The following is a 20,917-nucleotide window of genomic DNA, read 5'->3' as shown; positions in this document are numbered from 1 at the left end:
GTACATTTTTAACTAGGGGTGGCAATTGGTCGTACGTGTTGGGTCGGATTCGTGTTGTGTCATATCTGGGTCACATGTTAGGAGAGCAAACCCAAATCACCCAATTATTAATCGTGTCGAGTTTGTTAATCCCAAACCCAACCCACCTATATAATGGGTTACCCAACAGGTGACCCGCTAAGCCAACGGGTCAATTTCAAATCATTTTCGGATCGGATTCACAGACAACCTATATGCAAAATATTTAGTATTTCACGATTTTATTTATCAAAAAAATATATAAAAAAATATATATATTAATTCTCAAGAATCATTCATAATTCAATTATATATCAATGAAAATTGAATAACGAAACATGTATTTATCGAATGAATCAATATGACAGCTAATCCTTCTCATTTTAGTCGTTTATTTTAAGTTGTTGGGATAGTGAGATTTTAAAAAATAATTCACTTGTCTTAAAACAGGTTATACATATCACTGGTTAATGACCCGACTCATTAGACCCGAGAACTAATTGGGTTTACCAACGGGTAACTTGGGTTAACATATGTGACCCCCCAACCCATTTATTTGACGGGTTATGCGGGTCAACCCTTAAATGACCCAAAACCTTTTTTCCTAATCCAAACCCGCTAATTTTCGTGGTCGGATCGGAGGTCGGTCGGGTTAGCAGGTCGTGTACAAAACTGTCACCCCTAGTTCTAACTAGACTTTATTTGAATCGATTTAACATCTAAATTTTTACCAACAAATTAAAGTTTGATTAAATAATATAATTTAAACCTATTTTCCATTCCATAATAAAAACATTTTGGTTATTATTTATGATTTCAGAATTGATATGTAGCAACTGTACATATGTTTGTGGTTTAGCTAATACAATTCTAACAATAATAGAACTATATTTCAAAAAAAAAAAAAAAAAAAATCAATACAGTTCTAACTATATTTTGAATATAGTATTTAATATCTAATACATTTGGAAGTTAATATTCTATCTAATCTAACACCTATATTATTATTATTTTTTCAATTTGTAATAGTATCAAAATTTGAGATTCCTCGATATTCCCAATTTAGAGTTTAGGGTTTAGGGTTTAAGGTTAGACATCTCGATATTTTAATATTTCAATTATTTCGATATCTCAACATCTGAAATTGAGTTTTCATTTCGACCAATTATTTCAATATTTCAAAACAATTTTGATATTTCGACCAATTATTCAATAATTCAATACTATTTCAATATTTTGCCCAATTGTTTTTATGAAATTTCGAAATCAATTTATTCTCTTTTTAGGTTGATTTGAATTTCCCTCTCAAAATCAAACTCAAAACTCATTTTCAACTTTTTTTGCTTCCCCCTCAAATTCAAACTGAAATTCAAACCCAAATTTTAGCCTTTTTTTCTACTATCTTTCTTTCCCCACCCTCAAATCTACTTCTCTTTAAACACTTCTTCTCCATTCCTAATATAGAAACTTACAAAAATTCAAAACTATAGGAGAAAACTCACACAATCCACACACTTACAAGGACTTCTCTTATCCACTTCAATTACTTTATTTAAGTTGGGTATATGTCTAACTATTTCCTTTTTGTTGAATTTAAGTCTAATTTAAGCACATTGAAAGCTTACATTGGAATTGGAAGTGGAAGTGGAAGTTGACAACATATGTCATGGGTTTGGGACAAAAGTTATTGTTAAAGGGAAGGGAAAAAAAGAGGAATTGTAGAATGTAGAATGTTGTAATCTTTCCAATCTTATGTTAATTTGATGGCGATTACTACTTTATAAATACAATTTTCAAAGAATGAACACCAAAAGTTTGAGTAATTTTCAAAGAACTAGATACCATTTATCAAATTAGCAACTCGACATACTGAAATTGAGTTTTAATTTTGGTAACTGGTTACCACTTCACTATTACAAGTTTCAGCAATTGAACACCAAAATTTTGAGCAATTTTTTCAAATTAGGGATACCGAAATTGAGTTTTAGTAACTGGTTACCGTTTTACAAATACAATTTTCAAGAACTGAACACCAAAATTTTGAGCAATTTTCAGCAACTAGATACCATTTGTCAAATTAGCAACTGGATACCGAAATTGAGTTTTAATTTCGGTAACTAGTTACCATTTTACTATTACAATTTTCAGCAATTGAACACCAAACTTTTGAGCAATTTTCAGCAACTAGATACCATTTGTCAAATTAGCAACTGGATACCGAAATTGAGTTTTAATTTCAGTAACTGGTTACCATTTTACTATTACAATTTTCAGCAATTGAACACCAAACTTTTGAGTAATTTTCTCAAATTAGGAAGACCGAAATTGAGTTTTAGTAACTGGTTGCCGTTTTACAAATATAATTTTCAGCAACTGAACACCAAAAGTTTGAGAAATTTTTAGCAACTAGATACCATTTATCAAATTAGCAACTAGATACCGAAATTGAGTTTTAATTTCGGTAACTAGTTACCATTTTACTTACAAGTTTCAGCAACTAGATACCAACATTTTTCAGCAACTAAATACCAACATTTTGAGTAATTGTCAGCAACTAAATACCACTTTACTAAGCTTTGAACAATAAATACAATGTCTTCAATTTAGAATCCCATATGGTGCGGTGGTGCCTTTGCAAGTCATAATTGCAATCTTACAGATAGTGCAAAACTCAGAGTAGCATTTTGGCGCATAAATAAACAGAGTTATATACATAGATCTCAAGCTTAAAACCTCCAAACACAACAATATAAAATTAAACAACTGAAACCCTAAATTCCAAACCATTAATCAAGTTAATTAATTGGTTTTTTTTTATATCAAGTTCGAAATTTTAATGGGAATGAAGTTCGAACCATTAGCAAACAAATTACTTGAGAAGACGGGTTTGGTGATTGGTGATGTGAAAGAGAATAAAGTAGCGCCTTTTTTTTAGAGAGAGAGGTTACCTGTTTGCGAGTTTGTTTGCGAGTTACGACTGTTTTTTTTTTCTTCGCGTTGCTCTAGATGAGTTAGAACTGTTGGTAACCGAGGAAAGAAGTCGCCCAGTTACAAGGAGCGTGCCCCTCTAATTTTTTAGTGAACCGGATATATTTTCTGGTAACAGGAACCGGTTCCGGGTTGGAGAGTGCCCTCTTAGGAACCGGGGCGTGTATTTAACAGGACCCATAAATAAAGGCTATTCTTAAATACACTCGTCCATATCTAAAGCTACTAAAGCTACTACTCACTACTGGAAGCCTATTTTTACAGGTTGCACCCGTGCAACATTATTATAATCAGAAACTCTTTCTTTTTCACAAGGCCATATCTATCCATTCAATTTCTCAGACACACAGCCAAAAAAATGGCGGTAGCTAATGCATGGGGCGTGCCAACCATAAACCCATCCTCATCCTCATCTCACTTCAAACGTCAAAACACTCTCACCTTCATCAACATACCCAGTTCAAGAACCAGTAGTACTCGAAATAAAATCAATCTCACTTGCTGTCGTTCTTCTTCTTTGGATTGGGACTGGAAACGTTGGACACGTCATTTTGAAGATATTGAACAAGCTGACAGTTTCTCTTCTCTTCTCAAGGTACCCCTCCCATGTCCCATGTTGTCTTTTTGTTTTTAAAGATTTAAAGCCACGTTTATTTTATTTTATTTTATTATGTGATACAGTTTCAATTAGAAGATTCAGTTGAGAAGGAAGACTTTGAGGAAGCTGCAAAGCTGAAAAAATCTATCGCTGAAGCGACATCGAAAGATACTGTAGCTGAAATTATGTCACAGTTGAAGGTTAGTTTTAATAATGAATGTGTTATGTGTTTCTTTGCGGGTTTTGATGGTTTGTGTGTTTTTTTATTGACAGAATGCAATAGATGAAGAGAGTTATCATGTTGCTTCAAGGTTGTGTAAGCTTACAGGGAGTGGACTCGTAAGTTTCCGATACATTAATGCTTGTGAATTGTCTAAGGTGCATGAGGATATGCGAGATATAGATAACCAATGCTAAAATATGGATGGGAACCAAATTTTTGGTGTAAGAGTTTTTTCTGACATTTATGGTGGAGAGGGAAAGTTAGTCAAAGTTATTTACTTCACTCTTAGATATATGAAGGCTATGTGGAAGCTTCTGGACAGCATTTTGTGCCAGAAGCCAAATAGTCACACCGAGTTAAGCTTCATAATTTCATATAGATTAGCGTTAAACTTAAAGCTACTTCATATCCATACTAGAGGCTTTTAGGATTACTGGAGTCAGGGACTGCCAATATTGAAGGTAGGATGTCTGTACAAGTTCAACTCTGTTACATTAAGCTTTAGTTTAATTTGATTAAAAAACTGTTTTCTGATACATTCTTGAAGATATCATTTACGCATTCAATATTTATGTGTAAATATATACTGCTTGGGATATGAATTGAAACTCGTCTAGATATACTAGTGGACGATCTTGCATGGCTTCGAGATCGTCATGTATGCTATTCTATTATGGGAGCTACATTTACGCCAGACTTTCTATGATTAGCAATTTCGTTAAATATATTTGGGTAAAGATTGTGGTGGAGATGTTTTCCAGTGATCATGAATTCCTTACTGATTTGGTTTCTCTTTTTAACAAACTTCTACTTCTTTGGGAACCTTATTCTTAAATCAAGTACCTTAAAAAACTATGTCATTTAGTGTATACGCAGAGGATGCATCTCAATTAGTCGGAAACACATAAAACGTCTGAAACATTTGCAACTTTCTTATTAATGGTTAACTTATATACTTTACCTTTATTTGCAGTTGGGCTGGTGGGTGGGCTGTTTAAAGGACTGTAACGACCTTTTTGGAAGAATTGTACGAATAACTCCTGGTGTAGGCCGGTTTGTGGCCCGCAGTTATACTCCTAGGTACGGAAGTTTCTTTCTGTCCTGATTCTGACATACCATGGAACACTGTCTATGAACTCACACTGTTGATGACTGGTTTTTCAGACAGTTGGTTACTGCGTCTTCTGGGACTCTCTTATTTGAGATTTTTGTTGTCAAAGAGGCCAATGAGACATACAATATGCAGGTAAGGATGTCATTTACTTGGTTATAAATGTAGTGATGTTGTGGGAAGTTGGGAACCAATTGACTGGTGTTACATTGGGGAATGGAGACTGGAGAGTGTCAAGTTAAAATGGATGGTATAAGTTACAATGCTCACAGACTTTGCAAGAAAAAAAAATCTTTATCTTTCCTTTATTTATTATTGATTGGGATATCAAGATTTTACATGCACTCATAGTCCCACTTTTACAACCAAATGCATTGCTTTTCCGGGTCTTTTTGTTTGGTCTGTCTTAATATATTTATGAGAAGAGTACAAGACTGGAGAACATGAGATGACTTACAGTACAAGCAAGATTGCCTTTTATCTGAGCTCACACACATACAAACACAAAATACAGTGGGAAGGAAAAAGAGAACCCCAAAGCAACAAATAACACCAGTAGAGAGAAATCTTCAGTAGAGATCCATCCACTACCACTTAATATCACCTCTCTTCCTTGGTAGTCATTGGCTTGAAAGAGGTTGTGATATTTCCTTTCTCTGTTTTCTAAGTCAGTTAAAATTATGTAAAATAGAAGAATTACGAAGGTGCTTGCTGCGTGTTTGTATCACAGACACTCAGAATACAAGCAAAAGGGAAGAAGATAGTACATCCATCTATAAGATATGGATATACTTGATAGTCACTACGAGCCAGTTAACAAAATCTTAGTGAAGACCTTACTTTGTTGCATCCTGAAATCTTTCCCTCACAATGATCACTTTATACTTTCTTCTTTATCTTCCAAATTACACTTGTCTTTGATTTCTATGCTAAGCGTCCCTTTGACACTATTTTGTCCCAAACCCAAACCCAAACCCAATACGTCTTAGTTAGATGGAAGACATGGAAATATAACTAGAGGTACTATAGGACGAACACCTTTATTACGTGATCCATTGTAGGTGTTATTTGCTTCTCATGAATAATAAACCAATAATCTGTAGTCTTTTATCTTTACCTTTTTAGTTTAGATGTGATATTAGTATATTACTAGCCACTATGTCACCATTTACCATTTACCAATTACCATACACCATTATGTTTGCTTGTGTTGGAGTTTGAGATGTCAGTACCTCACATTTCTTTTAGCTGCCTACCAATGAACTGGTTCAAGCATCGGTACTTGGCTAAATGCAGTAAAATGTTAAATCAGATTAACAGCCATTTGTTTATAATTATTTGAAATTTTGGTTGGAGTGTCCTCATCTACCGTTTTTCACTGGCTGAGAGCTTATAGCACATCTATCTATTAATGCTTCAACATTTCTTACCGCAAGTTTTACCAAGTTCTTCTTTCCTCCTGCACAGGTAGTATTCTTGCAGAGACCTAAAGGAAATTCAACAGATTCTACATTGTCACCATCTCCATCACCATCAAAATCAACTCCCAGCCCATTGGTTCCCAAGTCTGGGAGTTCTTCCGAGGATTCTAGTTCGGGGAGTGAAGAAACTAATGCTGATGAAAGTAGAGTGAAGAATTCAAACAGTAAAGATGCCAGTAATATTGTGGGATCAAGTGAAGAAGCGCTAAAAAGTGTAGTAAATTATTTTAAAGCTAAAATTCCGGGTTTTAGTGATAAACTTATGAACGTTAATGTTCCTAAGGAGTTAATAAATGAAAATGACTCAATGGAGCAGTTAACGCATGACGATGATGAGAAGTCTAGTTCCCTTGAGAATTCAGATGATGACATTCGTAGCCAGGATGATATTCAGCAGGAGGGGTCTCGACTAGGGGGAGGTACTGACACTGAAGATGAGGGAAAGGATATAGCTACAAAGCTTTTCATCGGTGGGATATTACACAATAAGGAGGATGCCCCTTCAAAAGATGATTATATACGTTCCCCAGCTGAAATTAAGGAATTGGAAAGAGATTCTTTCACTTTACATATTCCTGGTGGAAATAAAGATATCGATGTTGGCGAAACTGAAGTGTCTAAGGTCAAAGTGGCAAGTATTGATGCTCAAGGTGTTTCTGAATTCATGCCTCTTGATGTTGCGGAGGGTTTTCTGGGTGTGGATAAATTGCGGGTGAGATTCACCTGAACATCTGTCTGATTTGGTATTAACTGTTAAATTAACCCATCTATATCTGAAGCTTCTGCTTGTTAACTATTGTATAACCATTTTAGTGAAGAGGATTTGATTGATTTCACTAGTATAACTGGAAGTTTTGTTACCATCGGAATTTATTATGGGGGGAGTTCCATGAAGCATGCAGTTTTCTTTTCCTTATTTCGAAGAGTTAGATCGTCTCCTTGTCATGGAATACATTTTCTGGCACTAGCCTAAATGTTTTTGTTACCGTTGCCATTTACTATGGAGATAGCATGAATTGAAACTTGAAAGCATACACTCTTTATAGTAATCTAAGTAACTAGGTTATCATGTTAAGGAATAATTATTTCTATTTGCAAAGTTGTTCTGTTTTTAAACGTTAGTTGCCTCTTCTTTTCTTCTTTATGACTTCAGTGTATTGCAATTAATTGGTACTTTCCAACTTTGTTTAGGTGTCTAGAAAAGTGCATGATATTTTCAAGCTTGCCGTTAGTAAGCGAAATGGACTATCCAGTACTACAGCTTTTAGTCGAATCACCACTTCCAAAGATGATTTAGACCCATTTGATGGTAAATTTTTCTCTTTCATTATTGAAGTTCTTTGTCTGTTATTAGACTAATGCTTGAAGATGCAGGTTTGTATGTGGGAGCCTTTGGTCCGTTGGGTGCTGAGGTGGTACAGTTGAAGCGCAAGTTCGGTCATTGGCATGGTGAAAGTGATTTAGATAAATACTCTGATGTTGAATTTTTTGAGTATGCTGAGGCAACAAAGCTGACTGGAGATCTTAATATTCCTGCGGGCCAGGTACATAGCCTTTTTATTTAGTTGTAGTTTGTAAGGTTATGCATGTATATTCTTTTATTTTATCCCTCTTCCTTTGTCCAGGTTACATTTCGTGCTAAAATTGGGAAAAGCAATCGCAATTCAAATCGTGGAAAGTATCCTGATGACTTAGGAGTGGTACATTCTTTCACTTGGTTATCCTTTTATTTCTATTCTGATTTCTGCAATGATCCTTAAATTTAGTACTATGGAAATAAAGAATGTTTGAATTACCATAACATCCGAAAGCAACATAATTACTAAAATTGGAAGGGTGTTGCAAATACACATTGTGGCCGTCATAATACAGAACAGTTTTTTAAGTTGAAGTGGTGTTTGAAGCATACATAGATTCTGGAGTTGGGACACAAACTCATAACTAATGGGCATAGCTGGACCCGAGTGGCTGGCTATTGAGGACCCGACGTCTAGTGGGACTCAGGAGATTGCATCTTGTGTTAATGCTGTTATGTAATCTTTTGGCGGCATTGTCCTCCTTCTCCTGTCCCTTTAATAAAATCAGTTCTTTTTGTGCTCTTGAAAACCTAAAAAAAATAAAATGAAAATGAAAAAGGAAGGGAAAATGGTACCTTAGAAGTCACAGGAAGCTGGAACTGGCAATGAACAATTATTACTTAAAAGCCATTTCTTTTTGTACTGCTACTTCTAGACATCTCCCTTGAAGCCAACTCTTTATATACTTGCTGTCTATGTTTTGGAGACGGATTGATCTTCCAAGCTATATGTCCAGGTTGCAAGTTACAAAGGTCAAGGAAGAAGAGCGGACATAGGGTTCCAAAATCCACGATGGGTAGATGGTGAACTACTCCAGCTTAGTGGCAAGGTAAAGCACACATTGCAAATGGTTTGCTAGCAGTCCTCAAATTAGATGGGATATTATTTCATAGTTTAATACAATGTATGGACAATCTATATTCCCTCACGATTGAGAGAACTGGTTGTTTCATGATAGAAAAATAAAATAAAAAACAAAAATAAATAAAAAACAAAAGCCAAAAAGAAGCGAAAGAAAACTGAAAAAAGGGACAACAGGTGGGTCATTTCAGTTCTTACCATATTTCTTGGTTAATGCACTATCCATTTCCGGGGCCAGCAATGTACTTGGCGTCTCTTGCAATTAAGAGCGTGATGGTGCAGAATTCCATCATATCTAACAAGCTAACTAACTCTTGATAAAATTGGAAGGAGTAATCTGAATTTGTTGTGGGCTTCTGTCTTGACTCTTGACTCTTGACAAAGTGAAGCTTCCCTCGAAAACATTATGTTACACAGTTCACCCGATCTTTATTTTAGCAAACTTTTTCCCTGTACCAAGCACAAGAAGTGAGCCTTGCCTAATGATAAAGAAGAGATGTCATTGACTCAACCTAACTGTTTATCTTATGACTGGTCTCTATTTAGGCATCCATAATGGAATTTAGTTGCATGAGTTTTGACTGATAAAGCCTAAGTGTATATCTGTAATATTAATTCGGTTTGTTTAATCAGGGAATGTGGCCACATATTGGAGGTGCAGACCTTGGATTGCTCTTTTATACTCCTGGTCATGAAAAGAGCTACCTTGTCTTGTTGAACCGTTTGAAGCTACCCGAGTGAGGGTAGGCAACCATTACCAATGTGTCCTGTCTCGGACTGGGGTGTAACCTTAGCGGTTCAGTTAGTCATTATATTTATCGTTCAAGAGGCATCTGTACACGGAGAGAGAGTAATCATTAATAGGAAAAGAGACGAGAAATCTTTACACAGAGAAAAGCTTCCACTTATTGGTGGGTTTTGAGAATGAAGGTAGTAGGTTACTGGCTGTGCATGTACTTGTTTATGTATAGATGCAATGTCGCCCCTCTGCCCCTCACCTTTCTTGAGTTCCTTTCTGGGGTGTAAATCATATGTAGTATGCAGTTACAGACTACCAGGGAGGAATTGCTATTCAAGAAAACCATATTTTCTTCTTATTGTGAATATTATTCATATTCCTTAGGAGAGTGATCATTGATGATGGGTGTTGACTTTAATGATTGGTTTTAACATTTAATGGATACGTTTTAATGAAGGGATTCCAAGGCAAACAAGCTTTTAGACCATGGATAGTAGTTATATTGCATAATCAAAGAGTTAATCTGGTTCCTTTGTTGATAAGCAAAGGAAAAACGAAAGCTACTTTTTTTCTTTCATCTCTTTGTTTTGTTTTAGAGATGTCCCTACAAGTACAAGATCATGTTTAATTTTCAATCATTCAAATCAGTTCCACAGTTCATGATGATTTTGCAAATTATTAGGTACTCTTTTGATTTGTTTAAGAAACAACCTACCTCCTAATAAAACACCACCACTAAAATACATTTTCTTGTTGCACCTTTTTACGAGGAGTCCTACTGTTAGTCATTTATAAGTGAAAATTCACTTTAAAGTGTCTGTGTTGAACTTTGTTAGATAGCGCTTTAAGTTTAAAGGTTCAAGTAAAAAGAAGTTGATAAGAATAATCCATTGCTCTTCAAAGATTATTTCAAATGGAAAAGAAAACGGGCTACTTTTTTAAAATTTTGTTTAATTATTTGCTGAGGTGGTATTCTATTCTTAAGTATTAAGTATAAACACATTGTATTCGTTTTGGTGGTTTAGCAAGCAACAACATCTGGGCATTAATAAGTTACAGCATTATTATACTATCTCTATTTGTGAATGATCCAGTGTTACTTGAACATTATTCCTTGTACTAACCGACTTCATTAATAAGCTATTTATTGTCGTCACAGTTACAAATGGTGTACCTACTACAGTATCTGACATCAAGAGTTACTGCTGACGCTGACCGAGAGAGAGACAGGGGACAGTAACAAAATTTCACTTGGGACTGAACAACACAACAGAATCTATTCATTTCCAAACTACAACGTCACCTGATCACCATTACCAAAGTCCAAAGGTGCTCTCTCTTTGTGGTCCATACTCCAAATACCAATTCACTCCAAAATGGTTTATTATATCAAAGAAAAAGAAGAACAAGAAGAGGAAAAAATGGATATAGAAACTTCACCACTCCACTCACACTTACATCCAAAATCAGAATCCCCCTCACCACACGAGAATCTCTCTCAAATCATAGCAATGGATCGCCGGGCACGTGGTTTCTCACCTCTTCATTCTCCACAACCCATACCCATACCCATACCCATACCCGTTCCACTTGAGCCATTATCACCAGTAATTGTAGCCAACCGATCCATTCGTGAAGAGTTATCTGCAGTATCTAAAGTGGGCCATGAAGAAAATGGAGTTTCTGTTGGTGGAGGGAGTGAGAGGAGATCGAAGACGGTGTCGTCTATATTATGGAGAGAAAGAAGACTAGGGATGGTGAAGAGGGCTGCTTTGGGGTTTAGGGTTTTGGGTGTTGTGTTTTGTTTGATTTCTTTTTCAGTTATGGCTGCTGATAAAACTCAAGGTTGGGCTGGTGATTCTTTTTATCGTTACAAAGAATACAGGTTAGGCCTTTTCTGTTTTGTCTGAGTAAGTTTCATTGTTAGTGTGTTGAGATTGACTTTACTTATTAATTTGTGGCAGGTATTGTATATCGGTGACGGTTATTGGATTTGTGTATGCTGGATTCCAAGCTTATGATTTGGCTTATGATTTGATTACTGCAAAACATATTATCCAGCATCATTTTCGTTATTCGTTTGATTTCTCCATGGATCAGGTACTATTTGGTTGTTGATTGTTGGAATGTCTCAGTTTGTGTGATTGTTGTATTATTATTATTAGTAAGTTTGTTTAGTGTTAAAGGCGAATCGAAAAATAGATTTTACAGAATAGTGTAACAAGTTTGGAGTAGGTGATTATTTAAGAAGAGGTTAGATGGGTAATATCTAACGCAGTTTTAAAAGTTTAGCGGTAATGAAAGTATGAGTATATATTGGATAGCATTGATACTTTGTCATATGCTAAATTATTTGCTATTTGTTTGTTACATAATGCTGTAGTAACAACTGACAACTATCTTCTACTTTTTTGGGCGATTGCCTAGTGCACAAAAATAATATTACCAATGGTGTGCATTGGGCAGTCTCTTAGATCAGAGAAGGTGTCTGTCACCTTAGTACTGCTCAGTTTGCTTTTTATTTTCTATTACTTCAGGGAAACTGTAAAACCTTGATTTAATAAAGTCAGTTAATTTTGAAATCGTTGCTGATTTTTGTGACTATTAATTGACGGTATGAATCTACTGTAACATGTACTTTTCTGTATTGTTTGGGCAATTCACTGTTGCTCATCTCAGATATGAAAGTAGATGCTACTGTGATGCATTGATAAAAAATGAATGAATAAGGAATAATTATTCTTGTTATCATACTGTTTTGAAATTTATGTTGATTTTTCTTCTTCATGTTCATAGGTATTTTGTTTCATTTTGATTTTGTGTTACTGTCACGTCTTATAAATAAAAATCGACGTATAAACACTGATCCTAATATCACATCCTAAAGTAAACTAAAAGATGATTTTACTGCAACTAGACAGATAGCACAGTCAATTGTTAGTTACTTTAGAGCAAGAGCATGCATTGCATGTTAAAGGTTTTGATGGAGAACATTTTGATTGTTGCTCTCTTCACATTGTTGTGCTATAAATTTGGCAGTTCTCTCAAATGTACATCGATAACTTGTGTGATTTTGTTTCTTCATTTAGAAAATTAGTTCAAATTAGTATATACCTCATGGTCTTTGTATTCACAATTGGCAGATTTTGACATACCTTCTGCTATCAGCTTCATCGGCTGCAGCAAGTCGAGTGGATGACTGGGTGAGCAATTTTGGGAAGGATGATTTCACAGTAATGGCTAGTGCCTCGACAGGGATGTCCTTCCTAGCTTTTGTGACATTTGCTTTCAGCTCCCTAATTTCAGGTTACAACCTCTGTACTCGAAGCGAGACCTGATTATATCTAATTTGGTCGTCAGTACAATGAATCTTTGGACTGTAGATACAAATCCTAGAATGACCATGAGAGGCATTCTAAATTATTCTTGTACAGAAACAAATGTAGAAGGATAGATAATATGGATGATTGAATCAATAGTTAGGGTATTGCTTCTGTCTGCCCACATGTAAGTTGTAACTAATACTTGAGAATTGAGATGTAGTTTGTATTGTGTATCCACTTTCTGCATTTTGAACTAGGAAATGTATTGATTTTTGTTGTTTTTATATTGAACTTTTTAATGATTTTGCATTGTTTTCTACACTAGTAACGACGAGTCTTTCAGCAGAAGTAGAACCTTACAAAGGGACGGTTTTGGTACAGGGTACCGTGTGAACTATACCAAAACCAACTTATTGACACTGAAACATCTAAATCTGTGGTTTAAACTTGACTTCTGGCTTCTGCAGGCGTCAGAATATTGTTTGTGGTCTTGTGGAGACGCTATGGCCTTGCATATTGTAGGTTTGCATTGCAGCAATCTGTTTACTCTTATACAGAGCCTGATTGACAACTACTAAATATATGTGACATGCAGCCTTGCCCAGTTACCCTTAAACCAAGTAAGAGCATACAGAGTAAACATTTCTAATCCACTCTTAGTGCTAGTCTGCTAGACGCATAATCTGCCGACACTTGTCTAAAACCAACGACTGGCAAATTCACGCCTAGACTGTGTACTGGAGGAGAGGGCTTCTCCAAAAGAATGTGCCAGCCACTACTAACTTTTCTAGTAGAACTATGGAAGTACAGTACTGTATTTGTTGGGCTTTAAGCTAAGATGCGAGTGATGACTGCTGTGGGCAGTAGTGTTATTGGGCTTGAACATACTGAAGCAGACTTGCTCGACCTCCAGCCCGGAATATTTAGTAGGATTTTGACTTCATAAATAGGGGCTTTGCCGAACTCCCTCCTCTAGGGTGAAAAAAATATACATACTAAAAGTTCAAACTTCAAAGTTTCCTCCGTACACAATACAGATCTTTCCTCAAATTGAAATTTACCTAAATTCTTGCAATATGACTAACTAATATAAGTATATTGCTATCTTCAATCGTTAAGTTTGGGCTGAAAATTCACTCTAGCAATCTTTATTTTTGAAGAAACGAAGTTTGAGGATCCCAATTTTTCTGTCTGAGATGGTTGCGTATCTTGATACAAATTTGAGCACGAGTTTCTTGTATTTTGGACTTAAAAATATAGTATCCAACTATCCATTGTGTTAACCACAAACAATTGGATTCAACTTTCACTACCCCTAATGACTGAAGAAGTGATGGGGCGCACTTCCCCTAATTTGCCTTGGTTAAGGGCGCACGCCCTCGAGGTGAAGATGGACGACCCATGGGATCGACTATGAGGAGTTTGAACAATCTGCTCACATCGGTTGAAACTGATGTTGCTGGTCAAGTTTACACAAGGGCGCACGCCCCCTAATATGCCTAGCCCAAGGAGTCGGCTCCTATGCCGTGCACAGTTAGGAGTCCCGTTTTCAGCAGACAAACCGAGTTGATTTGGAATTTCGTTTCACATCAAAATTTCGGAATATATATATATATATATATATGAAGTTAGGGTAGAGAAAACCAATTTTGAGAACAACTAAAATTGAGAGAAAACTCTTACAAAAAGATAAAACTTGTAAGGAGAGGTTAGTGAAGAGAAATCTAGTAAGTTTGGAGAGACTTCAGAGGAGTGATTGTAATCTTCCTTCCCACACTTACAAAATGATTTGCTCTTATGGAAGTATGCATCATTAATTTAACCACATTATATCTTGTGTCTCATTGTGATAAATTTTACTTTATATTTATATTTTGTGTTTCATTGTGGTAAATTTTACTTTACATTGTTATTGTTTATTTGTGATAGTTAATTCCATAATTTAGGTTTGTGGTTGTTGGTTGTAGTGAAAATTTAGATTTTTCGATTGGAATTTAAAATGTTCATATTCAAACTACTTTAGTGGGGATCGATTGCTATCATTTTCCCCAACACCGAAAGCTATATCTAAAATATTGATGGCGAATTGTTAGCCGTTGTTACAATCTGCTCTACCAAGAAGATTGAAATGACTTTTTTTTATAAGCTGTGATGAATACTTGAATGTTGATAACAACATCGGTCAATGACTCTAAAATTGTCGTCTGTTCTTCCCAAAACACATGGTCTCGGACTGTCAGCCTAACTAGCTAGATACTACCATGCACCTCCAATGGTTGCTGAACCACGAAATCGTATGAAGGGCATAAGGTGAATGTAAAACTTCAGAGGGAAGATGTGACTATATCACATCACATCCTTGATATCTTAATTCTTCATACTTACGTAGGGGTTTTCAAACTCCTAATAGGCCTCCCTCGCCCTACCCTGGTTCGCCCTGATACATAATTTTTGAGGCATAGGTGATGATGAAAAATAAAATCAGAGAATTTCTATGAAAATCTAGAAATAAACCTAGAAGATTACAAAGTCACCCCCATGTCCTTCTGTGACATTTATAAGGTAATAAGGTGGAGCTAGTCCCTGATTAAATAACCTTCAGACCTAATCGACTTTCCAGTGGTAAGATCTATGGTTGATGCCTTTTCCCCTCTAGATCACAATATTTCAAACATTAATGTATCACTGCACATAACGATATTCGTAGTAAAATTGTAAAAATTAAGGATATATATACTTAGTCGAACTCCAAATACTTCATTATTGTTCCATAATATTTTTTTGATAATTGAAATTTTATTATTAAGTAACAGTAAACATTACAGTGTGATGGAGAAATCACAACTTGGCTGTTACTTCCAATACATCTTTGTTACTAAAATTACACATAAGATATATTTTTTTGATAGTGGAGACCCGACACATAAGATCGATCACACGTACTAGAGGTACTCATAACACATATCTTGACACCTAATACTTGATAGGAAAATCTTTTCCCAATTTATTACCATTTCCTAATGACCATTAGATAACTTATACCCTTTTTCTATAATAATTTGTCCCCTCGAACCTGTTCATGGTTCTAATATTTTCTTGTTGTCCAAGCACCAACAGTAGTAATCAGACCTTGAAATCTCCAACAACTGATCAGGGCTCATCCTCTCCAATTCATTTTGCCTCCACGCTGGGAAGTTATTCCGATTTGGTGCGTCACTAGCCGCTACATAATCCTCTGCTTGATGAACTTGGGACCTCATTCTCATATAAAGTCTCATTGTGGCTGTGCAATCTTCATATGGATCTTGAATGCCAGTTTGAATATCATACCTGTTGAAATGTAATATGAGTCTCTTTGCACAAATTTTTATGGCATTACCATTTTATGTACTGGTCTAGCTAGTTATGTAGGATACTTGCCCAAGATAAGCTTGTGTTAGGTACTTGAGTGAGTTACTCAGCTTGCTTGTTTTCATCAGGGGAGGATATTTGGCTGTATCCCTGGGAGTACACAGATTTATTAGTATGCAATAAACTAGTTTAAGACGTTCCTTAATATCATAAAATCTTTTGTAGTATTCTTTAAGAACGCACCTGATCATGTGTGCAGGGTAATCTATTCCTAAGGAATCAAGGTCATGATCTAAGCCATGGCCAATAAGAATCCTTGCTTTACCGCTCATTGAACGTATCTTCCAGATTGGTTCACCATTGCACAAAAAGTCTTCAATCTTCCTTTGCACTTGCTTTAGTGGCATTGCATCCCTCAAGTAATCTGGTCGTATGCCAGTGGTTTCATACCTAGAAGGTTTTGAGCTCAAATTTACATAGTAATTTACAAAAGACAGAATCAGGAATTATAAGTGATCACATCTAGGAAACTGAATTTCACCTGTAGTTTGTGACTGGAATTTGTGGCTTCACATAGGTATGAAAGATAGTGTTCTCATCTTCATCGATAAGGCACACCCTTGCACAAAGATCTAGTGATCCATCACTGCCACCACCCACCATTTTGCAACCCAGTGCAACTACTTGTGGGCCTTTTGTTCTTCCCATATCAATCTTAAGGTTGTCTTTTATGCCCAAATTAGACATCCTGGAAAGCAGTCCCTGCGACAAACAGATCAATGTAAACTTCAAAGGAAGCATGGAAAATTACATTAGCTAACAAAAGTTTCGAATATTAATTAACTCACAGAAGTAATTTTTGAGAACTGGCAATTTCCACGGTGATACCGAAGAGCATTGGGATTATCAAGAATGTTCAAGCATATACTGCATCCGCGTACACTGAAGATCCTTGCACATTCCACCTTTGGTAATGGACCTGGAGACAATAAGAACAGACACTTACAAGCTTTGTGATTCAAGAACAAAGCTAACCAAGTTCATGTACGTGGTAGTAAAAGTCATAGTAATACGGGTTGAAACACACCAATAAGATGTTCCCTTAGTGATTCAAAAGATCTGCAATGTTTTCGACAAATCCCACACATGGGTTCATGAACTGAATGATATGTGATCCTCATGTGTTCTACAAGGTGCTCCTTCTTATTGAATTGCCTGAAGCATGCTGCGCACTTGTTCCTGGATACAATAAGTAATATATGGTTACAAGGTCCCCAAGTAAACACTGAGAAGTGAATGTATGATAAGTATAACGTTTATGACTCCAAGGTCATTATGAAAGTTAATTTAGTTAGAAACAAGTCCGAATCTGTTATCTCATGGGTAGTACTCCCAAGAGATATTAGTTGAATTAGTACAGCATTTTCGACTTTACATCAATCCTCTGGCTACAGTTGTAACATTCGAAGTAGAAAAACAAGCCCTGGATATTCTTGAGAGAGAGAGAGAGGGGGTGGGGGGTAATGTACCTGAGAGACTCAGAAGAACTATCCATGATAATCAATGAGATAATATAAAGAGTGTTACTAAGATTCTTGAAGAAGTTTTTGGTTGAAGAAGAATGGTCTGGACATACCAGTTTATATAGATGTTGAAGAGAGATAAAGAATGCTGCAACATGGGTTAGTTTTTTTTTGTTTTTTTGTTTAAAAAAAAGATAGATTTGAGGTTATGGCATGACCCCTACCTGCGTTAAAACCTTAGGTAATCCAACAGTTTCATTTTTGTCCTCCCGACAATTGGTCAGGTTAGCATGGATGATGGAATCCTCAATTAAGTAAGAAAAGAGGTATTAAATAAAGCTTCCTGACCATGAGTGTATAGTTTTTGGAGTTTTCTTCAACATGCAACTCTTTTGAAGTTTCAAGTCTGGTAATTAACATTCGAAGCATATATAGAGATTCTTCGATGGGATTAAGAGGATGTGAACAACTTGGACAAAGTAACATTATCGTTGCTTCTGATTCTAAGAGGGCCATAGAGATTCTCCTTAACAAAGAGGCTGCACCATGGATATGTTGGGACACTAAAGCTGCTACTGGAAGTGGACAGTGGTTAGTAGAATGTCCAATGAGCTTTTCATTCATGTCTATAGAGAGTGTAATCACGCTTCAGACTATCTGGCAGCATTAGAGTCTTGTAATGGTTGTAATTATTTTGTAAACCCAACAACCCCCCCTGTTGCTCAACAACAACTCATTGTGGATGAGGACAAAGCTGGACAAGTTTACACGAGGTTTTAATAAAACAGTGGGGACTGTAACCCCAACTCTTATTAAAAAACAAAAAACAAAAAAAACCCAAAAAAAAAAAAAACATTCGAAAGCAATCCACAGTCCACACATTCAAAGGTCCAACTCAGAATCTACTATTATTGATGCTAGTTGACCTCCCTTGATCTAACTAGGGGTGTAAATCAATCATGGAAGAATATTTGCTTGGGGTGTTGACCATGAGATTCAGACAAATTCAGTGATGTCATATTATCTTCTTTGCTTGTAAAATGTTGCTCAAGATCAGCAGATGAATCTCCAAGCAGGGATTAGATGCCTCTGGCACCTTTGTCATTCACTCATTCTTGATAGCTCCTTCCTATTGGTTATAACAAAGGCATTGAGCAGATGTGTAACTGTCTAAGAGAGAATTAGTAGCAAAGGGTCCTATAGTTTTCGTTTACTATAGTAAAGGGCTGGAAAAACCTTACTATTAGATAGAATGAAATTAAGAAAAAAGAAAGTGAAAAGGGACAAGATATAACATTAGAACAGTCACAGAAAATAACTTGTCGTAGGGGCAGAACATTTTGAGACACGATTGTTGTTTCTGTTTTATTCCTTAGCACGAAGTTTTCCCAATGTGTTTAGTCAAACAAAATCACTGTCTTATGATTATGATAGATCGGTCTCTAATAGTTTGACAAGAAAAAAAAAAGTGGGGATAAGAATCACATTTATGTGTTTATAAGGCTTGGTAAGTTCTTTCTGTTTTTTGAGGATATGTTTCGATCACTCGTACACTACTTAGAGAATCCAAAAATTCTTAGGTATACACTTATACCCATTGATATGATGTAATTCCAAAGTATTGATCACGAGATAATTGTGTCCTGTATTGTTTATATTTCGTCGTACAAATCGGTGTTCTAATTTTGACAATACCACGCACGCTGAAATTTCAAATTTGTATGCTACCTCAACAAGTTGGGATTAAATTTTTTTAAGTCATTATAGTGCAGAGAAGCAAGTTTTTATACGTCTAACGAAAAGGTTTATTCATTGAGAGGATAGGATCCACTATAGGCACATAGGCACATACTGTTCTATGTTTTGAAAATTAAGCTGGGTCATGGCAGGGGTCTGTCAAACTACCCTCCCCACTGGAGGCTTGTTTGTTTGTTTGTTTGTTTTTTTTTTTTTTTCCTTCGTGGTATTTCAATAATCACGTCAGAACACTTTTGCTAAATGATTTTGATAATAATTTTGACTTATCGTTTATAGTCAATATAATCAGAAGTTTATCTTCATTATCCATTTATCCTCATATATAGCTAGCTATACTTCCCGTGCATTGCATGTTATGAAATGTAAACTTTGGGGAAAGTATATTCAGTGATGATAAGGTTGCATGATGGACTTGTTTTGGTAGTATGTATTGCATATTAGCATGAAACTTTTATGTTCCTCCCACATAGAAATGCAGGTGATATCTACTGATAACTCCCTTTTAACTTTGTTGTTCTAAATAATGGAGACGACGAAGGGGAAAGGTCGAAAGGACTTTGACTTTTGACTTGATGGAGAATGTCAACAGTCTTTTTCTTTTGACCATAACTCAGATTCTGCTTTGGAGAAGATACCTCACTCTTTTTAGGAAAAAGAATGTGCACAGTACCTCAAAGTTCAGAAAAGAAACCACCATCACTAGTCTGACACTCCTATTTTCCATCCACATCGCCGTAGAAATGTCAAAGCAGTATAGGCCAATTGAAAAGTTAGTTAATGCATGGTTATAAGTAGGCCATTTCAAAAAAAATAAAAATAAATAGGCCATTACAATGTACAACATGGTAATGGTTATAAAGTGCTTTGACGCGAAATAAAAAATGGCTCGTGTAGATAAAAGGTTAAGTATACCCGCAAAATAATAAACGGCTCTGTCCAACCGAAATGACATGGTGTGTATATTATGAACAATCTTAACATAATGTACTTAGTATATATAGTCCGCCCATTACACTATTTCAAATTAGGCCCAAAAGTATCCCAACCAACCGAATGATAAAAACTCAGCCGACAAAACAACCATTGTTGACCAAATCAACAATGATCCAATTCTCTTTTAAATTAATATTTTAAACTGCACATACCCTATAAAACTTTGGATCTGTCATGTCATAACTTGTGAGAAGATTTTTAGGCGCGGATGGGGCCACTGTGGGCCCTACATCAAGTATTTTATTAGATAGATGATCTGTAAAAACACATATTGGAGTATGTATGTTCATACATATTCGGGGTATTAACAATCACTATTCATACATCAACCTGAGCTATGAACAATAAATGTTCAGTGTTCATACTTAGGATA

At 35.8% G+C, this 20,917-nt stretch overlaps 3 protein-coding genes across 4 annotated transcripts; 2 read left to right on the top strand and 1 right to left on the bottom strand.

Moving 5' to 3' along the window:
- Positions 1-3,315: 3,315 nt before the first annotated feature.
- EX2 (UvrB/UvrC domain protein (DUF3506)) lies at positions 3,316-10,068 on the top strand. The gene is made up of 11 exons (XM_086587731.1): positions 3,316-3,601; positions 3,688-3,804; positions 3,878-3,943; positions 4,801-4,907; positions 4,992-5,073; positions 6,406-7,131; positions 7,611-7,728; positions 7,794-7,963; positions 8,045-8,119; positions 8,733-8,825; positions 9,491-10,068. Exons 1-11 carry the CDS (start codon positions 3,365-3,367, stop codon positions 9,596-9,598), a joined length of 1,899 nt encoding a protein of 632 aa, XP_086443857.1. The 5' UTR covers positions 3,316-3,364; the 3' UTR covers positions 9,599-10,068.
- Positions 10,069-10,720: 652 nt separating this feature from the next.
- LOC147473180 (CASP-like protein 4A3) lies at positions 10,721-13,221 on the top strand. Of its 2 annotated transcripts, none has more exons than XM_086587734.1 (3): positions 10,721-11,481; positions 11,561-11,696; positions 12,765-13,221. In XM_086587734.1, the coding sequence occupies exons 1-3, from the start codon at positions 10,973-10,975 to the stop codon at positions 12,801-12,803; spliced, it is 684 nt and encodes a 227-aa protein (XP_086443860.1). In that variant the 5' UTR covers positions 10,721-10,972; the 3' UTR covers positions 12,804-13,221. The 2 variants fall into 2 exon arrangements, with proteins under 2 accessions (XP_086443860.1, XP_086443859.1); XM_086587733.1 differs by having other exon boundaries at positions 10,738-11,481; positions 12,740-13,221.
- A 2,474-nt stretch (positions 13,222-15,695) lies between these two features.
- Positions 15,696-17,913, bottom strand: LOC147473179 (RNA exonuclease 4-like). Its single transcript, XM_086587732.1, has 7 exons — positions 17,800-17,913; positions 17,358-17,509; positions 17,119-17,249; positions 16,812-17,032; positions 16,514-16,720; positions 16,340-16,420; positions 15,696-16,249 (listed from the first exon to the last, which is right to left on the bottom strand). The coding sequence occupies exons 1-7, from the start codon at positions 17,823-17,825 to the stop codon at positions 15,997-15,999; spliced, it is 1,071 nt and encodes a 356-aa protein (XP_086443858.1). The 5' UTR covers positions 17,826-17,913; the 3' UTR covers positions 15,696-15,996.
- Positions 17,914-20,917: the final 3,004 nt, after the last annotated feature.

This window comes from Coptis chinensis, unplaced genomic scaffold, assembly GCF_015680905.1.
Source record: "Coptis chinensis isolate HL-2020 unplaced genomic scaffold, ASM1568090v1 utg3977_pilon_pilon, whole genome shotgun sequence".
In the NCBI taxonomy this organism is placed as follows: domain Eukaryota; kingdom Viridiplantae; phylum Streptophyta; class Magnoliopsida; order Ranunculales; family Ranunculaceae; genus Coptis; species Coptis chinensis.
The sequence above is the reverse complement of the archived record's forward strand: the minus strand, read 5'-3'. Positions and strand labels throughout refer to the sequence as shown.

Bases quoted from the DNA above. Each gene is read 5' to 3' on its own strand.
- LOC147473179 (XM_086587732.1), bottom strand. From the start codon at position 17,825: ATGGATAGTTCTTCTGAGTCTCTCAG. The intron at 17,250-17,357 runs GTGTGTTTCAAC...TATTGTCTCCAG, and splicing joins ACTAAGGGAACATCTTATTG to GTCCATTACCAAAGGTGGAA. The intron at 16,250-16,339 runs GCAAGTATCCTA...ACATTTCAACAG, and splicing joins CTAACACAAGCTTATCTTGG to GTATGATATTCAAACTGGCA.
- EX2 (XM_086587731.1), top strand. From the start codon at position 3,365: ATGGCGGTAGCTAATGCATGGGGCGTGCCAACCATAAACCCATCCTCA. The intron at 3,805-3,877 runs GTTAGTTTTAAT...TTTTATTGACAG, and splicing joins AAATTATGTCACAGTTGAAG to AATGCAATAGATGAAGAGAG. The intron at 8,826-9,490 runs GTAAAGCACACA...TTGTTTAATCAG, and splicing joins TACTCCAGCTTAGTGGCAAG to GGAATGTGGCCACATATTGG.
- LOC147473180 (XM_086587733.1), top strand. From the start codon at position 10,973: ATGGTTTATTATATCAAAGAAAAAGAAGAACAAGAAGAGGAAAAAATG. The intron at 11,482-11,560 runs GTTAGGCCTTTT...AATTTGTGGCAG, and splicing joins TATCGTTACAAAGAATACAG to GTATTGTATATCGGTGACGG. The intron at 11,697-12,739 runs GTACTATTTGGT...CACAATTGGCAG, and splicing joins TTGATTTCTCCATGGATCAG to ATTTTGACATACCTTCTGCT.